The following is an 18,903-nucleotide window of genomic DNA, read 5'->3' on the forward strand; positions in this document are numbered from 1 at the left end:
ACTATTATTATTATTCTTTTCCTTTGTTATCCTATTAAACTGTCTTTATCTCAACCCATGAGAGCTTTCTTCCATTCTCCTCCCCATCCCCTTTCGGGGGAGGGGCAAGGGGTGAGTGAGCAGCTGTGTGGTGCTCAGTTACCAGCTGGGGTTTAAACCACGACACCTTTTTGGTGCCCATCGTGGAGCTCGAAGGGTTGAGATAACAACAGATCTGACAAGAGTGTGTAAAAACAAATTTGTTATAAGCATTTATTATATTAGTTTAATCATTGCTGGTCCACTGGTCACCATGTTGGTTTAGTTGTTATCAGAGTTGTGTCATGTAACACCTTACTTGCCATATATACTGGTTATCAGTGTTTATGTGTGGTTTGTCACCTCTGGGTGTTGGATTAAGGTTGTCGCCCTGATGCTCAATGTACTACTGGCTTATGGTGTGAGAAAATCATTGATAGTCAGACCAGTTTTGTATTTGTATTCAGTGGCAGCTGAATCTGTATTCAGTGGCAGAGGATCAACAGCAACCATTTAATCTCTGTATTTCGGGATCCATCTGTCAGAAACTATTAATAATTACACTTTTAATTTTTCTCCTCAGAGAGCCAGTGTGTAGGGGAGACACCTTCCTTCCTCTTCCCCTTCATCTCCTGGCTAATTACAATAGCTCTTGAGAATGTTGAATATCCTTGGGATGTTCAGACCAGCATGCTTCTATTGCTAGGTCTCCTGAATGTGGTTCAGGTCTTGTTTAGGGTTAAACAACTCTTTATGAATACCACCCGGAGATCAACCCCCGCAACAGGCACTGTGGTTACGCCAAGCCCTGCAACAGGCACTGTGGCTACTGCAACCCCAGTGATAGGCACTGTAGCTACTCAAACCCAACAAGCATGTTGCTACTCAAATCCAACAAGCGCTGCAACTGAACCAGAGAACCAACTCATACCGGTATCAGTTGCCCCTATAGACAAGAAGAAATGGGCACGAAAGTCAACTCGTTTAGTAAAGGATGACGAAACAGGACCATCACAAGAACAGGAGGCAGAGACAGAACCAGAGGTACCCGCCCAATCCCTGAGTGAGCTGTGAGACATGCAAAAAGATTTTAGTCGTTGATTAGGCGAGCAACTTGGCACCTGGCTACTCCAAAGCTGGGATAGCGGAGCCAGTAGCCTGGAATTAGAGGGTAGGGAAGCCAAGCAGCTGGGATTCCTCTCCACGGAAGGGTCATTGACAAGGCAATTGGAAAAGGGACACAAGCCCTCAGCCTCTGGAGGTGACTTCTGTCAGGCATGAGGGAAAGATGTCTCTTTGAGGACATATGTTGGCCAGGCAAGTGGACTGCAATGGAGAGAGGTATCCAGTACCTGAGGGAATTAGCTGTGTGGGAGATGGTTTATTATGACCAGGAAAACGTGCAGTTACCCACAGATCCAGATGAAGTCCAGCGTACCCAACCCATGTGGCGGAGGGTTGTACAGAACGTACCACCAGCATATGCCAAATCATTGGCAGTACTGGCCTGGAAAGACAAAGAGGCACCAATGGTGAATGAAGTGGCTGGCCAACTCCAGCAATACGAAGAAAATCTCTCATCCTCCCTACGGTCCTGTGTCTCGGCTGTGGAAAGACTGTCCAAAAAATCCAAAAACCTGTTTGAGAAACTGTCCTGGGAGGTCCAGCAACTCAAAGAGGATATGTCCAATTCCCTACCTGTATGGACGAGTATTTCAGCTATTAGGAGCAGGCATTCTTCTGCTCAAGAGAGAGGATGGAGAGGGTACACACCACGAGGCACCCTGTGGTTTCATCTGCATGACCACGGAGAGGAGGAAAGCCTAAGTTGACCCTAGAGGCACAAGTATGTGAATTGCAAGGAAAAACAATCTCAACTGTGGGTTCTTCCAGGAAAATTGCTGCTCCGGTCTTCAGGGGGCAGTTCCCCAGACAGAGTAGGAGGGCTGATCTTACTTCTGGCCTTATGGAAGGAGCTTCTGACTCGTATTTACAAGAAGTGAGCAATAAGGATGGAATTCGAACCCACGTGCACCACACGAACTCATTCATCAGTAGCGAATACTATGAACCAGGAGTAGAGGGACCCTGCCTCCAGCCAGGTGGAGGAAAGGGACAATCGGGTTTACTGGATTGTGTGGATTTGATGGCCTGCCACATCAGACCCACAGGAATATAAGGCTCTAGTGGACACCAGTGCATCATGTGCCCTAATGCCGTTGAGCTATGAAGGGGCAGTACCCATCTGTATTTCTGCAGTGACGGGGGATCCCAACAGCTAACTATACTGGAGGCTGAAGTAAATCTAACTGGGAATAAGTGGCAATAGCACCCCATTGTGACTGGCCCAGAGGCTCCGTGCATCCTGGGCATAGACTACCTCAGGAGAGGGTATTTCAAGGACCCAAAAGGGTACCGGTGGGCTTTTGGCATAGCTGCCTTGAGATGGAGGAAATTAAACAGCTGTCTACCTTGCCTGATCTCTCAGAGGACCCTTCTGTTGTGGGGTTGCTCAGGGTCAAAGAACAGCATCACAGCTTTTTTCCTTCCGCATGTGGTGAGCAATTGCATTTGTGCATCACTTTTTTTTAATAATTATTATTATTATTGTTGTTATTACTATTATTGTTATTATTCTCCTCCTTTGTTATCCTATTAAACTCTCTTTATCTCAACCCATGAGTTGTTTTTTTTCCCATTCTCCTCCCCATCTGCTGAGGAGGGGAGAGCAGTGAGCAAGTGGCAGCGTGGTGCTCAGTTACCGGCTGGGGTTAGACCACAACAGTCTTTGACAAGTCCTGGCTGATTATTCACAAGATTTTCTTCTGATATGATTTTAGAGGTGAAAACTGTCCTATGTTTATTACCATCCTGACATCCTCTACTTTGTCAAATTATAACTTTACCAAGATAACGCTGTATTTTACCACAATCCCATGTCAGGCCTTACTGTTAATAGTAGGTAACAATTTCCAGGAATGTTTCTGCATATTTAACCACTCATACTGTGATGTATGAATTGAGAACTGTCAGTTGCAGCCCATATAATTAAATATCAGTATCTTGTGATGCAGAGTATAAAATCGTAGCAGAGAATTAGAATTGGTCTTTGTAGTACAAGCAGTACACATGTAAAGGAGACGTCTAGTTTGTATTCTAGTATATCTGGAAGTTTGGCTGTATTTCCAAATTCTGCACAGAAGTAGACTGCCAGGGCTGTCTGTGGTGGGCTACTTTACAAAGTAAGGTGAAAACTGGAAAACCAAAGTTAGGAGCGCGAGTCCCTTGCATCGTCATTGAAAAGCAGTAGGCATTCCACTGAGCTCCTGGGATAAGCAATACACCTGCATCTTGACTGGAGGATGGGAATACTCTGTTGAGTCCCCATGGGAGCTGCTACAGAGTTCACCAGAGCTTCCTTGCAGGTGACCTTCTCCTGGCAGCTGAGGCAGGATCATGGCACCTGCCTGGCTGCTGATTAATTTGGGGGTCACAACCCAAGTAGGGAGCACACCTGAGCCTGGGAGCTCCTATGTGTTTGTAGGCTCATTGTTTTAGACATGGCCTGAGAGCGTCCCTCTGTGTGTTAATGATGACTGTTAATCTTACTGTCATTAGGTCTATAGACTTGTATATCTTTTTTTCTTGAACGCACTAGTGTGTGCAAGATTATCAATATGTTGATTTGTGCTTTGCATAACTTGGGTTTAGAAAAGCTTTAATTAGTTTCTAGCAACAGTTTCTCAGGAGTGAAGTATTTTTCGTAGAATCATTTAGGTTGGAAAAGACTCTTAAGATCATCGAGTCCAACCATAAAATGGCAATTCAGTATTATTTATTGACATGATAAGTGATAGAAGTGTTGCCTGTCCAACAGTACAGTTACATAAAGAAACAATGGCTGGTGATCACCACTGATGAGCAATTTGCACTGATGAGTACTGATTTCTAGGAACCAGCTGCAGAAGAGAGTTGCAACAGCACATTCAGAAAATGTAAATCTACTTGAGAACTGCATATAATAGAATAGATTGAAGCAAAAAATTGCCTCATGTTCCCTACTCTGCCTCCTCTGCTTTTCTTGGATGTCATCTACTGTAATTTTTATTGAAATACTAATAGTGTTACCTAAAGCAGTTTTCAACACTACTAAGTTGAAATGGCATTAGCACCTAGTAGTTAGCCAGTGCAGCAAAGCCAATACCCAGTAAAGCATTTCTTATAGTACGGGGACTAGAAGATTGCATCTTGCATATGCCAGGAAATTTTTGCAAAATCTTCCCGTTGTTGGTACTAAAAGTTCCCATATTCCCTGTAGCAAGAGAAGTCAGTGCATCAGGGTCTCTAGTACAGAGACAGAAGGCAGCAGAGGCTTACATCTTCAGGGCAAAAGCTGTCTGTTAAAATAGTCACACAGAATACTGTCAGTACTGCTATTCTCATCCTGCTAATATGTGGAAGTGTACAACGAGTACTAGAAGTGAAAAAGAGGGATGTTTTAACTTAATGTAAAATAAGCCCTGTATATTTGTCTATATTATGTATTCTCTTGGCAGAAATGCCCAATTAATTGATTTATTCCTAATGATTCTCCACACTGTTGAATTGGTCTTCAGTTAAGTATGTCTACAATGGTAAAGGGCTATGAATTTTAAATATCTGTCCATATTTTAAAATCTGTAGTTACTGATTTTTATATTTTTCACAGAATGGTCTGAAAGTGCTCATTCTTTTGAAGTGCATTGTTTGGAAAGTGTGAACATCCAATTGGGGGTTTTTTGTCATTATGGTGTAAGCAAATACTTGAGACTAGATTTACGTTGTGTTTTAGCAAGACATTTTCAAAGTAGGAGAATGTAAAAAGCCTAAGAAATTGCAAAATTAAGTTGTGTGGCCTTATGTGCCAGCTCGTTGGCTTATTCAGAATTCCACATTTTCCTTTCTTTGACAGGTACCACAGATCGAAAGCATGAAATCAAAAAGGTACCTCCTGAAAGGCCAGAATGTCTTCCTAATCGAACAGAAGAAAAAGGTATGAAATGTGCTTTCCTGCCTGCTCTCTGCAGAGAGACAGGGGAAATGGAACTGATGCACATCCTCATTTCCCAGTCCCTGTTTTCATTAAGTATGTTGTTTGGATGTTTATTTCCCACTTTGATAGACCTGTGATGATATGTATTTTGGAAAGGATCTCATTGTTTTGGGGCTAAATTCAGGATATTCAGTTGTACCAATCCAGAGCTGTTAAGTACTTGCAGCCTCAACTGAAGTCGAAGGGAGATATGCTCTCAATACATAAAATGCTGTCTAAAGCTCTGTGCTCAGTAAAACCCAGGTCCTTGATCAAGTAAGGTACCTAGCACATGCTTTTTTCTTAATATCTATATGCCTTGATTCTCTAGTTAAAAGCAGGGTTGGTGGTTTTCCTGCATCACAGAGGTGTTTTGTGAAGATATAGTCATTAATGCTTATGAATCACTCCATTATCATAGTCACAAAAGTCATAGGCAAGCCTGTGAAGAAATGAAAAAATTCTGTCTTCAAAGCCAGGTTTGAACATTTCAAGAAATGGGGCACAGTACCACGCAGAGCAGTGACAAGCAGATGAAACTTTTAATGGTTTCATTGTGTTCATTGTGCATTTTGGAATAGTTTGGGGAAAATCGTTCTATTGATTCTGTCATTGAAGATAGTTTAAGTTTCATATGTTTAAGTGAACTATAAGATTGTACAGACAACTTCGTTTATGGGATTTCTTAACTCTTAAGTATTTAAACTTGCAGTCATTTAAGAGGCACATGTATGCACATGACTAAATGTATAATATGCAGTTATAATTTAGTGCCAGAACATTCAGACTTTGCACCAAGATCTGTTTCTGGACATATGTCTTAGTGATCTGACAGGTGTTTTAGCACTTTCATCATATGTTTACTTTTGGTTATGTGCATTACTTCTCATAATTATCTTACCAATAAACCCCTTTGCTTTCCATTTTTGGATTTACAAAGCCAACTGTCAAAATGGTGGAGGAGGTTTAAATATCTTACTGTCCCAGGGTATAAATATCTGTAACTTTTCTAAATGTTGAAAAGAGGCCATAGGAGTCACACTGGTATTTCTAGAGTACCAGGGAGTGGCAGGAATTATTCGGTGTGGCGTGGCAGCAGGGGTGGCACAGGAACGTTCTTTACACTCTGTGCCTAGCCTGTCCCTCATACATTGTTTAGATTCTTTGACACTGACGCAGTATAAATTGTCATAGGAGTAAGCGTGTAAAAATTACACAATACATTGGAAAAGCTTCAGTGTTACAGAGGACCCAATGACTGCATCGGCTGAAAGTGTACTGAAAAAGGGTATATGTTTGTGAACAGCAGTCACTTACTGGACTATTCCATATCTAACGCGGATTGTGTTTCTGGTGATTCAGTCCATGATCCTCTCAGACTAAAACCTAGAACCCATTAAGCAATACCCTGTAACATTCCCAATACCTCTTACTTGAATACAGAGGTGTAATATTCAGACGTATCATCAACAGTCTTGTCAAGGGAAGTGGGGTGTTGACATAGTAGGATACAGAGAGCGAAATTTGGTCCTTTTGAGAGTTTTGTCCTTTCTTTAAGAAGAATCAGGTTTCCTATGATGTGGCAAACATGTTTACATGTTTGGTTTGGATTACGAATTTAGAGCATATTATTTACAAGAGTTATTAATGCATATAGTGCTTTACATACTCACAGGCATTGCATGTTTGGCATTGGATATTAGTATGGTGGCACTTCCTAACTATGCATAATGAGTTCTGCAAATGATCCAGTTTTTCATTGGCAAGCTGAAAAATTCAGCATATAAATCTATTATTAAAAACCTAAATAAAAGGTCTGATTTTTCTGAGGGGTTTACATCCTGCCAGACCACTAGATTTTAATGCTTGTATTTTTCATTTAACTGTAGTTCACTTGAAACACACTTTTTTCCCCCAGAAAGGTTTTTTCTCTGTTTGTTGAAGAGATGTTAAGAATATCTAGCATAATTACCTTTGTGACCTTCTAACTGAATATTGTTTATATTAGAATTTTATATAAGTTGTGGTCATGGGAAATTGTTCCATATGGTATATAAGTTTTTGCCATTCTTATTTTTTACACTCAGAAATCAGTAAGTTTCTAAAATAAAAAATAGCATTCCGATTCAGACACCGCACACACTTTTTGACCATGAGGAATTACAGGCAGAACAAACAACTGGTTTGTGGTAAACATGTAATTTCAAATAAAGAATGATTTAGGACAGAAATGGAAAGGAGATAAGTTTTTTCTTTGTATGCAGTGTATCTACAGTTGAAGATTTCTTGTTTAATTGTAACTTGTGAGTGCAGATGAATTCCACTTAATAATATCTGTGTTCTTTTTTTTTGGAATTAATTGATTTAAAGAAAGATCAGAGAGAGAGCAAAAACAGTTAGACTTGCAGAAGCCTTCAGTTCCTGCTATACCTCCGAAGAAACCTCGGCCACCCAAAGCAAACTCTGTGAATAAACCTGGTACCTTGCCCCCGAGACGACCAGAAAGACCAGTTGTGCCTATGACTCACACAAGGTACTGTTTTCCCTCTGTCCAGTGCCTTTGGGATTAGTGGAAAAAAAACATATTTAAAGAATTTAGATTTTACAGTTAATGTCATAATTTATTTCATGATAAACTGTATTTAAAGAACAAGAAAAAAAAAAGAAAAACCTTCTAGTCATCTAGTCATAACCATCTTCTCAAGAATAACGGTCTTAGACTGTTCATTACAGGTTCGTTTCTACTGATGAACAAACACACTGTTACTGCAACATCATAGTTTCCACTGCAGATTATGTGGGAAATATCTACAGCAGTATGTTGCACTGATGTTGACTTTCTTAGTTTACCTCAAATCATGCCAGTTTAGCTGGGGCACTAAGTCAGTGCAAAAGCTTGGATTGTACTGAGGAACAGCATTAGACAATGCACATTTCAAATACTGTCGGCTTGGTTTCAGTTTGTTTTCACTGATCATTTTAGATCAATTTTTAGCAAAATACATGTGTCTTCATAGGATATTCTTTAAACTGGTGCTACTGCAGAATACTGCTGTCAAGTATTCATGCTCTAATGTTGGTTGTCATTCTATAGTTACATGTGCCCTTTCTCAGGGGTGGTTAGAGCCTTTGAGGAACACTGAGAAATTGGACTTGCCAACACAACTCCATTTAATCTCTGCCAGAGCTTGGAAAAGCAGAGGTTGCAGAAATTAAAGGCCTCACCTGTAGTCCTAATCAAGTCTAGATCGGCATCTGGGTTGTGCACTGTAAACTTCCTTCATGCATAGTGGATAGAAATAGGTGAAAACCAGTAAAAAGCAGTGGCCTAAAACAGGCAAGCTGCACATCCTGCAGAAATACTAGAATATAGGCATAGAAATAATTTTACTGTTGTACTGTTAGAAAAATTAGCTGCCATTGAACTACTGGAGTTCAAGTATACTAATGGTGAATTAAATACCAGAATGGAGTATAGGGTAGAGTGGAATAAAATAGAAATCCTAGACATTGATTCCCCTCATTCCTCCACATATGGTTCATTAAACAAATGCTCTCAGTGTGAAATCTGAGACACAGAAAATAAAAAACGCAGTACCTGCCTTGTGCTGCCAATTTCACCTTCCTGAAGTGCTTTGGCTGTGCATCTCAGAGAACTTACCCTTCTATCCAGGTGCTACTGCCACAGCTTCTTTTGGATTTCTTGGCTTTGAACATGCTTCCCCAGTTGTTCCAAAATATGGTCCACACCTGCTGGTCACTTAGGCATGCTTGGAAAAGCAAGTATTTGCTACAACCTTTAACTTTAGCTAAGTGACGACCTCTTGGCAAGACCAATACATACCCTAGCGTTCAGTTCACTGGCTAGGCATGCCACGAGGTAGCTGTTCTTTTGTTCTATCTTTGCCTGGAATGTCTTATAAATATTTCAAGCAGAGTTGTGGAGGGGTATTTTATTACTCTTCTGTTTCCCTTTTTTCTAAGTACAAAATTGTATAAAGAAACCATGCATTTTTAAAGATATTTCAGTTTTCATGTTAGCAAAGGGAAAAAGCAGATCTAAACAGTAACGCTGTTAGCAGAGTTTGGACAATTAAGCAGCTATGTCTAGCACAGAAAAAAAATGCTTCGCTCTTTTTATCTAATACCATTATATTTGAAAGAATTTTACTTGTAACAGTAGTTAGATTAAAACTTAGAAGAAAACATCATTTTTCAGGTGATGATGATGATGCATAGTGATGATCCCAGTGCTAGCAGTTTCCCTATGAATTACTTTATCAGCTAATTCAAATTAATGGATTTATCTCATATAGCTGTTCTGCCTGGTAAGCTCTAACTTGTAAGGGTGTCTTATAGGAAGAGGGCAGAAAGTTCACATAATGAAATAATCCATGGAAGAGACTTTGAATTACTTGAATAATTAAGAAATGTGAAACTTCAAATGGAAGCAGTCACTTCAATAAAGGTGTTTTGGTTTTAAATCAGTTCAGTTTAATAAGATAGTAAATATTTTTAAGATCCGCTGGTATCCATTTCCAGAATCTGAGAAACCTCAGGCAATTAGAAAAAAAATTGAACCAGCAGAATTTTCACTGACCTGTCATGGTTTAACCCCAGCTGGCAGCTCAGCCCCGCACAGCTGCTTGCTCACTCCCCCACAGTGGGATGGGGGTGAGAATTGCGAGGGCAAAAGTGCAAAAACCTGTGGGTTGAGGTAAAGACAGTTAAACAGGTAAAGCAAATGCTGTGCATGCAAGCAAAGTAAAATAAGGAACTAATTCACACTTTCCCATGGGCAGGCAGGTGTTCAGCCATCCCCAGGAAAGCAGGGCCCCATCACATGTAACAGAGACTTGGGAAGACAAACGCCATCACTTTGAATGTCCCCCTCTTCTTTCTTCTTCCCCCTGCTTTTATTGCTCAGCATGACGCCCTGTGGCGTGGAATATCCCTTTGATCAGTTGGGGTCAGCTGTCCTGCCTGTGTCCCCTCCAGCTTCTTGTGCACCCCCAGGCTGCTCACTGTTGGGGTGGTGTGAGAAGCAGAGAAGGCCTTGAGGCTGTGTGTGCACCCCTGAGCAACAGCTCAAACATCTGGCTGTTATCAACACTGTTTTCAGGACAAATCCAAAACGTAGCCCCATGCAGGCTGCTATGAAGAAAATTAACTCTATCCCAGCCAAAACCAGTGCATGACCCCAGGGGAAAAAATTGCTGTAGTTATAAAGTGAGTCCCATGAGATTTCCATGGCTGCTGCTGAGCAGAAGAGGTTTTTTTTCTGTTGCAAGTGGCTTGCATCTCATGCATCTCACTGACTTTTTGTGGTGATGATTGTTTTTCCACTTAAATATAATCCTCCTTCCTTGGAGGCAGGTTAGGGCTTCAAGGGCAATAGGAGAGACAAAAACCATGTGGGACTCAGAATACCTATCAATTAGCTCCAAAGGCTTCACAGCTTATTTCAACATACCTGTGATTATACGATTTATTGATGAGTCAATTCTCTGGAGTAGGGAAGCCATAAAGACCTACAGAAAGTGCAGTTTTACAATTGGTCTAAACCAGTCTGTGTCCATGCTGCTGCTAACAGGGGCAGGTTCCCTTTCGTGGCAGCCCGCTCCTGCAGCCTCCCTTATGTTAGCACCAGCATTTGTGCAGCCGTTTGGCCATGTGGGTCAGGGAGTTGTTCCAGATGGCAATTAATCAGTTTGCAGGGGGATTTCTGTTAGCGTGGGGTTTCTTTCAGGCCAGTCATATGTCTGATCAAGCTGACAGCCTATCTGTATGGGCACGAGCGGATGGAGGGAGACGCTGTGACCAAGAAGGGATGGCTCCACTCCTTTCATGACAATATGGATGTAGATTGGCATAGTAAGCCTGGTGATTCTTTCAACAACAGAGGTGGGGTTTTTTTGTGGGGTTGATGTCATATATCTTGGTATCTTTGTAGTCATATGGTAAATGTTGTGACTTTCAGCCCTAAATCACACCAGCCTAAGAATCTCCTCCAAAACCATACTCACACATTTCCTAGAGTGCTTCCAACTCACATGATGCTCTCAGTTTGCTGGGAAATAAATGTGTGCAAAACAGAGTACGCAGTCAGATGCTCATTGCCCCGTCAGCCAAGAAACTACATTGCTTCTTACAGGTTTACAAATATATAAGCAATTGTTTTTAAAAAAGTTAAAGACCAAAAGATAAGAAAACTAATTGATCAGGTAGATCACTTGGAGAATATTCTTAATTATCATCTCACCAATTAATACTGTTTTGGGGAATGTGTTACATTTCTTCTGTTTCCTTCCTGGTGCAGACTGCCTGCCATATTGATAGCTGTGTAGGACTAGTTTGGTTTTCAGGTCATAAACCTGTTTTCTGTCTTTTTTAGTTCACCGAATACTTGTCACCCTACCACAGTGTTTAAATGGATATATGTTCACTTTATCTATGACTTCCTCCGGTGCTTAACACAAATTCTCAGACCCTTCATCTATCACAGCCTTCCTGAAATCTGAAATAGGATTTCCAGGCAGTTTGTGTTTTACTTATAAACTGCTGCCATGAGTTGAGGTTCAAGCCATCTGTCATCAGCTTATGGCATCACAAGCAGAGACAAATGAAAAAATCAACGAGAATCAGAAACTTACTATGTATTTTACTGTCAATGGCTAATTATTGCTGTTCATAGAAATGCACCTCTGCCTGGGTTGTTTCAGGGACAGATCTGGTTTTTTACCTATCATTTGGGTGCCTTACATACATCATAACTGTTACGTTATGGAATAATGCTGGGAATAGTTATTGTGAAAAAGCTATGATGTTTGTTAGGTGACCTGATAATGATAGTAAGTACAATTTATTGCATTAATTCAACAGTTGTTATCACAGTAAATGTCACAGGGATTTATCTGTGTGACCTGTGCAATGCTGAGCTCCTCGCCTGCCACCGGCCCTTTTTTAATTTATTGTTTCAATAGTCAGGTTATTTTAATAAACTTAAGTAGTTGTGGGATAGAAGGTTCTACACAGAAAGAATAATGATGCTGCTTATGTTTGATCTCCTGTTTGATTTAAAAATAGTTCCTCTGCATCACAACTCTTGACACTTGCCTATTCCCAACATGATTCAGACAGACCAGGTGATCTCAGTTCTTTGGACCTGCAGAAACAATATTCATAGTCTAATCTCATAAGCGGCGTGCAAAAACATGATGGAGGACCTGCATTTATCAGTAAATACTAGGAACAGCTGAAATGCATAATGCTAGCTTGAGGTTCTCTCCCTTTCTGCAGTATTCTAGATAGTCCATTGCTATAGTTTATGCAAGGCAATTAATTAGAAAAAATTACAAATAAGATGTTGAAGAATGTCCCTTTGCCCTTAGGTTTCCTTCATGTTGAGATGCTGTGAACATCTGAAGAATTACTCAGGACACTACGGTGTCTAAAATAGGCTTTTTTGACAGGTGTTAAGGAGAAATGAGATAAGGTTAATCCATACAGCATGTCTACTTACTGGAGATTGCTCTCTCTGACACATTGCTGTTACTCTGGTGCTACAAAGGAAGCATATTTCACTCTCTCATTATTAATTGCAGGTTAGCGATCAATTTTCTGTAACCCACACAAAAACTCCCAATAAAATATCTCCTCTTCTTGATCCAAATGCAGGAGTGATAGTCCAAAAGTGGAATTAGTGGGCAGTACGGTATCCAGCACTCTGGAGAAAGACTTCTCTGAAAGAAGCAATGACATCGGTAAGTTACAGTGCTTTTTATAGTTTGTCTAAGAAGTTTGTGGTGTAAAACTCTGCTTTTTAGTGACTTTGTTATGATCCAGAAAGCAGATTGAGGGTTTGGCAATGAATGCGAGTGCACTTATATAAAATTTTAACTGCAGGATTAACTGCTTTACTTAAAAATAGTTTTGTTGGGGGTTTCTGTTTTAAAAAAAATTTAAAAAGGAAGTATGGAATGGTGAGCTATTTCGAATAGGAGGGCTTTAGTTATTTCTCTTAAAAGTCTGAAACAAACGAGAAGGCCAAGGATAATAAGTCACACTTGTTTAACAGATGTAACATTAGTGCTGCCATATTTTTAATGCTGCGAAAGATTGTGGGTTTGGTGCAGTTAGTAATCTTTACACTTACCAATACAAAGGAATAGAGAACAAATTGAGGCCAATTTGAATAAATTTTACTGCAAACAGCAATTAAAAGCAGTCTAAATTTCTCTTGGAAATAATAATTTGTGTTCCTGCAACACGAGCAGTTTAATTGGGGAAATCACCTGGAAAGGAGTAACGGTGGGTTATTTTTCTGTCTTCTCTCACCCTCCTTCCTTCTCAAGTTGGCAGCGCAGGAGAGATGTTTGCTGGGGTGGGTGCTGCGGTAAGTGGCACTTGGAAAGCAAGGTGCTCTGACTCTTGTCCCAGGGCTGTAAGCAAAAGCCGCGACAGCCATCTTCTACCTCTACTTAGAAATACGCCGGCGGCAGCTGCTGCCGTCGCTCTCCTCCGCAGTGGCAGCTGTGCCACGAGAGACCCGTTTTTGTAAAAGGCAGAACCAGGGTACCCTGAATGTGTAATGTAAGCATTACTACCTTCTGCTGGCGGCATTAAATGTTATTTCGGCCTGGTGGTTTCTACTCAGCCTGCTTTATTAGTGAAACATTTCTGTAAAATAGTATAATTTCAACAGCCAAACCTACCTTTTCTTTGGACTTGAAAGCAGAGCTTTAAGTTGTAGATGGATTTTAATTGCAATGTAACAATGAAATGCTCAATTGATTTCACATAGCTTTATGAGCTTTTCAGCATCCATATGTCTGCTTTTTTTTAACGTTCTGCTGTTGCTATGGTTTATGACAGTAACATTCTTCTGGAGAAGCAAGTAGTATGTTTTCTCCAGATTTTCATTTGGGATAAACATGGGAAGTTAGAAGCTTGTGATAAATTGCATGAACGTTTTTATTGTAGAGATTAATATAAAGGAATGGTATGGAAATGCAGTCCAACTCTACCATTTAGTGTTTGTTACTCATGTTTACGAATTTGCTTCAAAGCATGTAAACTTTTGCTTACTTGAAAGAGAAAGCTATGACTGGCAATAGCATATAATGGTCTGATGGAAGTAAACTTTTTTAATCCTTGTGCTACTTTTCTTGGAATCACTATCAGGATAAAAGCTTAGAGTGTTTTGTATTTTTCTGTGGGGTTTTTTTTAACAACCTGTAAAAGGCTAGGTGAGAAATTTGATTTTTAATAATTTTTGTTCATTTCCAGAACTTAGGTGAGGGGGTTTTGTGGTTTTGGTTGGGTTTGTTTTTTTTTTTAATGGAGAATAGGAGCTACCAAGAGTCCATAAACCAAACCACATACACAACATGTTGCAAAGGGTTTAGCTGATGACCTCCTGTTACCACTAACAAGGGGAACCTATTGAGCCCAAGGATAAAATGGTGTGAATACTTAGATAAGTATAACTTGATAGGGTCAACCCAGAATGGCATTTACAAGGGCAAATCATGTCATTCGAGCCTGTTAGACAACTCGTTAAAAGAACAAAAAGAAATAAATTACGATTTTGGAATGAAAGTGGTCCCAAAGACCACAACTGATAGGAATTTTCAGGAGGCTTTTGAGAGCTCATGTAAAATATTGTTAAATAAATAAACAGCCTTTTAAGACAGGGTGGAGCAATAAATTAAAAGTTAATAAGCCAAAACAATTCACAGTGGATTAATGTCTTTTACTATGAGGAGAGGTTTGGAGTTCAGGACTGTTAATGGGGCAGTGTAATTGGAAAGATTTATAATAAATGTTAGATTTTTTATTTATTTTCAAAGAGAACACTAGGTTGGAGAAATCTTGTGGCTAAATGAGTTATTAGTAAAAATGATGGATGAGCAAGTGGAGTTGTCCCAGTGTATTCCAAAACACTGATGGATCGGGCAGTGTGAGTCCAGATAATATTTAGCTGTGCTATGTGTTACCGGTGTTGTCCCTGTCTCATGTATTCTGTGGGGAGGGCAGCCTCTGCTTCCCCGAGGTTTATCCTTCCAGTCAGAAGGGATCTGATTCAATCAAGTCATTTGGTGTCTTCTCAATAATCCAAATTCACACCACCAAGTAGAGTGGAGCTATGTGATAGACAAGCTGGGGCTTAGCAGTAGCCTTTGTAGAAAATGGAAGTTAAATGGCCTTTGCAGCAGCTTGGGTGTATGACTGTTCTGGTTACTGGGCTCCTCTTTATTCCACCAGTAGCCCCGATGCCATTCCCGGGCACTTGGAGCTCTTGGAGAGGATGGAGGGAAAAGCAGCGGTCAGCTGCAAGTTGCCTCACCCGCTTGTGCTTACGCTAAATACTGATGGCGAATCGTGGACTGAGAATGAATAACTACAGCACTCTACTGGCTTTTTTGCTCAAGCAACGTTGAGTTGGATACTGGCTGTCACTTTCTCAGTCCTGCAGCCAGTCTAAAGCTCTTGTTCTTTCATTCGAAGCAGAGAGATGTACAAAAGCACTGGCGAGACAGTTTTGTTTATAAAAGCAAACCATACTAAGGTGGATGAGAGCAGTTTTCCATTCTGTGAAACCTTTTTAAGGATGTCTAAGTTGGTTCCTTTTCTTTATCATGATGGGACAAAACCTTTATAATGAGGGAGGAGAAGATACAGGGTCCTTCCATGTGGCACCTCCCAAAAACCAAACAAGTGATCAGCAACCACAAAATCAGTAATTCCATGAACAATTGAGAAGCAATATGCGGAGGGGAATTGGGGAATCCAGGTTCAAAACTTGGATTCTATCTAGGTCTCCTATTCTACTAGATCAGTGTGTTAACCATTGCTTGTTTCAGAAAAGGCATTTTTCTACTAATGTTCTAAGTAATATTCTACCAGTGGATCAGTGTTCTCTAACCAGAAAACTACACACTTTAAAAAACACCTTTAAAAACATTCACTCAACTTTCCTGATCAGGAAAGTCACAAATGCTTGAGCAAAGCTGAGGTGATGTGTAATACTGTGCGTAACATTCTGGCAGTTGCATATATAAAAAGTTATTTTTATGTAGATGTTAACGCATGGCTTGATTTCACTAGCATGTTCTGTGGAGTTGTGACTTGACATTTAAATTTCTTGATGATAATACAGCGCTGATTACAATTTTGCAATCTGTACTGACAAGAGCAAGTCGTGTTCAGCAACATCGCTGCTGATTGTAAATAAAATGGCAGCTATTTCTACTGTTGTTCATGTCTTTGCTTCTTTCCACAATCCTTACCAAAAAAACATTGGAAAACTGACCTTCAGAATATATTATTTAAGAGGAACCATTCCCCATTCCTCCTCACTTTTGTTTTCTTTTTCCCTGTTTTCAGTGATGCCTTTCCTTTCCTTTCCACACATCTTTCATCCAGCTTTTCCTATTTACATCTCTTTGCCATGGGTAACTCTTCTTCATTTCATGAGGGTAAGCCTTTTTTTTTTCCCATTTCTTTTCTGTCCCGTCTTTGCTTTAGTTGACAACGTGTAACAAACAAATACAAAAAGAAGTGTTTGTAGAACAGCTAATGTGTACATGGCTATTACAGATTTTTTTTTATTAAAAGTTGAAAATCTTGCACCATAGCATTGAAATGAGAAATCATTATAGTTTATTTTATTGCACCACAAGACATTTTAGTGACGTAAGTGACCTGTACAGTTTGCACACGCTGTTTGTCAATGCGGTGGTTTCATTAACCTGGTCTTACAGACAGATGGTGTCATTGCAAACTTTAATGCCTATATTTCATTGTGATGTCCTTACATGTTACAAACCAAAAAATATTTTGCAACATGCTAGGGTGGTTCTCTAGTCTGAAAGAGATAAAAAAAACCCAACAAACCAAAACGCAACAAAAATTTGAAGAGCGCTCACTGGCTCTCAATGGAAAGTGCACGGTCATGTCACCCAAGACTGTCTCCAGTATTGCTGTGGTTAAATCACAGTAGTTAGATCTGTTGTAAAGTCTCACGTACCAACAACTGTTCTGGATTGACAGTGGCTTTTTGAGCTTAGTTTAAAATGCTTCTAAAGCAACATAAGCTACACTGAAAGTAAGCCCTGTTCTACCGACAGAAGAGTAGTCCTTATGTAGAATTACATTGGTTTCAACAGCTTAAATTCATGCCTTATAGCATAACTTGACTTGTTTGAGGTTATGTGTTTCTTTTTAATTTCACAAAGAATTGTTTTATCTGAGGGCCAGTGCAATGACAGAAACATCTAGCGTGTATAATAGCTTACTGGATCAAAACCAAATGCTTCCAGAAAATTACTGAATTATTCTAATTAAGAATTGGTATTGAGTTATTTCTGCAAGTCAGGATTAATCCTAAGTCTTTTAACTATATATATATATACACACACACACACACACACACTTTGGAATCCTGCAATCCTGAAACAAGTCTTGTCTATCCAAACTAGGCTTGCTTTGAAATCATCTAACACTTAAAATCATATGCATTTAAGCTAAATGATTTAAAGAATAAACCACAAAAATAAAAATCGTATTTTTACTGTGGAAGTGTTCAGTTGTTCCACACAAGAAGCAGTTTCTGTGCTTTGCAAAAAGACTGAGCTGCACAGGCGCTTCCCACACAGAGCCAAGCAGACACATCTTTCCAGTATTTTTTCCTGGCTCTTTACACGTTTTGCATAGTATTTATGAAAGCAGTTAATAATCTTCACCAGTGCTAACGTAAGGCACCTCTGCCTTCATTGCTTCCTGCTGAAACATAGAGTGTTGGTGTGAAAGTTCTTAAGAGATTCCCTGAAAGCTGGTTAACCTGAGTCCATTTTCCAGCGTTCCCTCAGACTTTAATCTTCAGAGCGTTTGCTGGTAGAGCATGGATTACTGGCTGAACCCACGTTATTAACCGCACTCTTTTTCTGTCTCTCCCTCCCAGCCTGGTGCTAACAACTTGTCTGGAAGGGTAGTTGAAAGTACCCTACTTGAAAATATCTAATAAACAAACAACAGAATCTTCAGTATATTGTGTTTCCTTGAGTTGTATTTTCAGTTGTTCTAGAGCTATTACGTGCTTGTATTTGTTAGGAAGGGTGATTGCTCTGCCACTGACTGGAAGAAAAAGTGATCTAATAAGATTTGGCCCACACTAGGGAAAAAGACGGAGAATCTTTCCAGTAAAAGGTTGTAGAATGGAGTGGGTTTGTCTTTAAATCACAGGCTGTTATACTGTGAGACATTATAATTATTTTGCCTGAAGACACAGAGTAAAATTTGGGAGAAAGAAAATGCTGATAAGTATAAGGGTTGGAGGACAAAATGTGATTCATATAATGAAGACTGAAATCTGCCTAAACCAGTTATTTCTTTCTATGCTGCTGTTCACGCTCATTTTAATAGAGTAAAGCAAAGGAGCAGAATTACCCAACTGGGTTAAGTTGTAATAATTATGTCAGTGAATCAAAATCACCCATAAACATAATTGTGAATTGTAAATATTGTAATCAGGGATATGTTAATGGTCCATTACATGAATTAATTAGGTCTCTTGCCCCGGAGGGTCCAGAAAAAGGCAGTAAACCAGAAATTTAAGTCGTTCTCCATGTGTGTCAAGTTGAGGCGCCTGAAAACAGCATATCCATTTCTTCTAGCTCACTTTTCTTGACCTTTCAGTTCTTTCTTGGCATCTTCTGAATCGTTAAAAATAAAATCATTATGAGGACACTGGCAAGTGGTTAGCGAAGCTTATTATGGCAGCTTTCTACATTTGGTTATTAAAGCGATGAAAG

The 18,903-nt window shown here is 39.9% G+C and overlaps 1 protein-coding gene across 9 annotated transcripts in view; it reads left to right on the forward strand.

Moving 5' to 3' along the window:
• SH3KBP1 (SH3 domain containing kinase binding protein 1) overlaps positions 1-18,903 on the forward strand; it is a 235,511-nt gene that overhangs the window by 203,553 nt on the left and 13,055 nt on the right. For 8 of the 9 annotated variants that reach the window (XM_054821679.1, XM_054821688.1, XM_054821697.1 and 5 more), the window contains 3 exons: positions 4,970-5,050; positions 7,460-7,622; positions 12,767-12,852. In XM_054821679.1, coding sequence (XP_054677654.1) covers positions 4,970-5,050; positions 7,460-7,622; positions 12,767-12,852 — 330 coding nt within the window. Of the gene's footprint in view, positions 1-4,969; positions 5,051-7,459; positions 7,623-12,766; positions 12,853-16,477; positions 16,570-18,903 lie in introns of all 9 variants that reach the window. The other variant, XM_054821732.1, reaches the window with a different exon arrangement.

The sequence above is a fragment of the Grus americana genome, chromosome 1 (genome assembly GCF_028858705.1).
Source record: "Grus americana isolate bGruAme1 chromosome 1, bGruAme1.mat, whole genome shotgun sequence".
NCBI lineage: Eukaryota > Metazoa > Chordata > Aves > Gruiformes > Gruidae > Grus > Grus americana.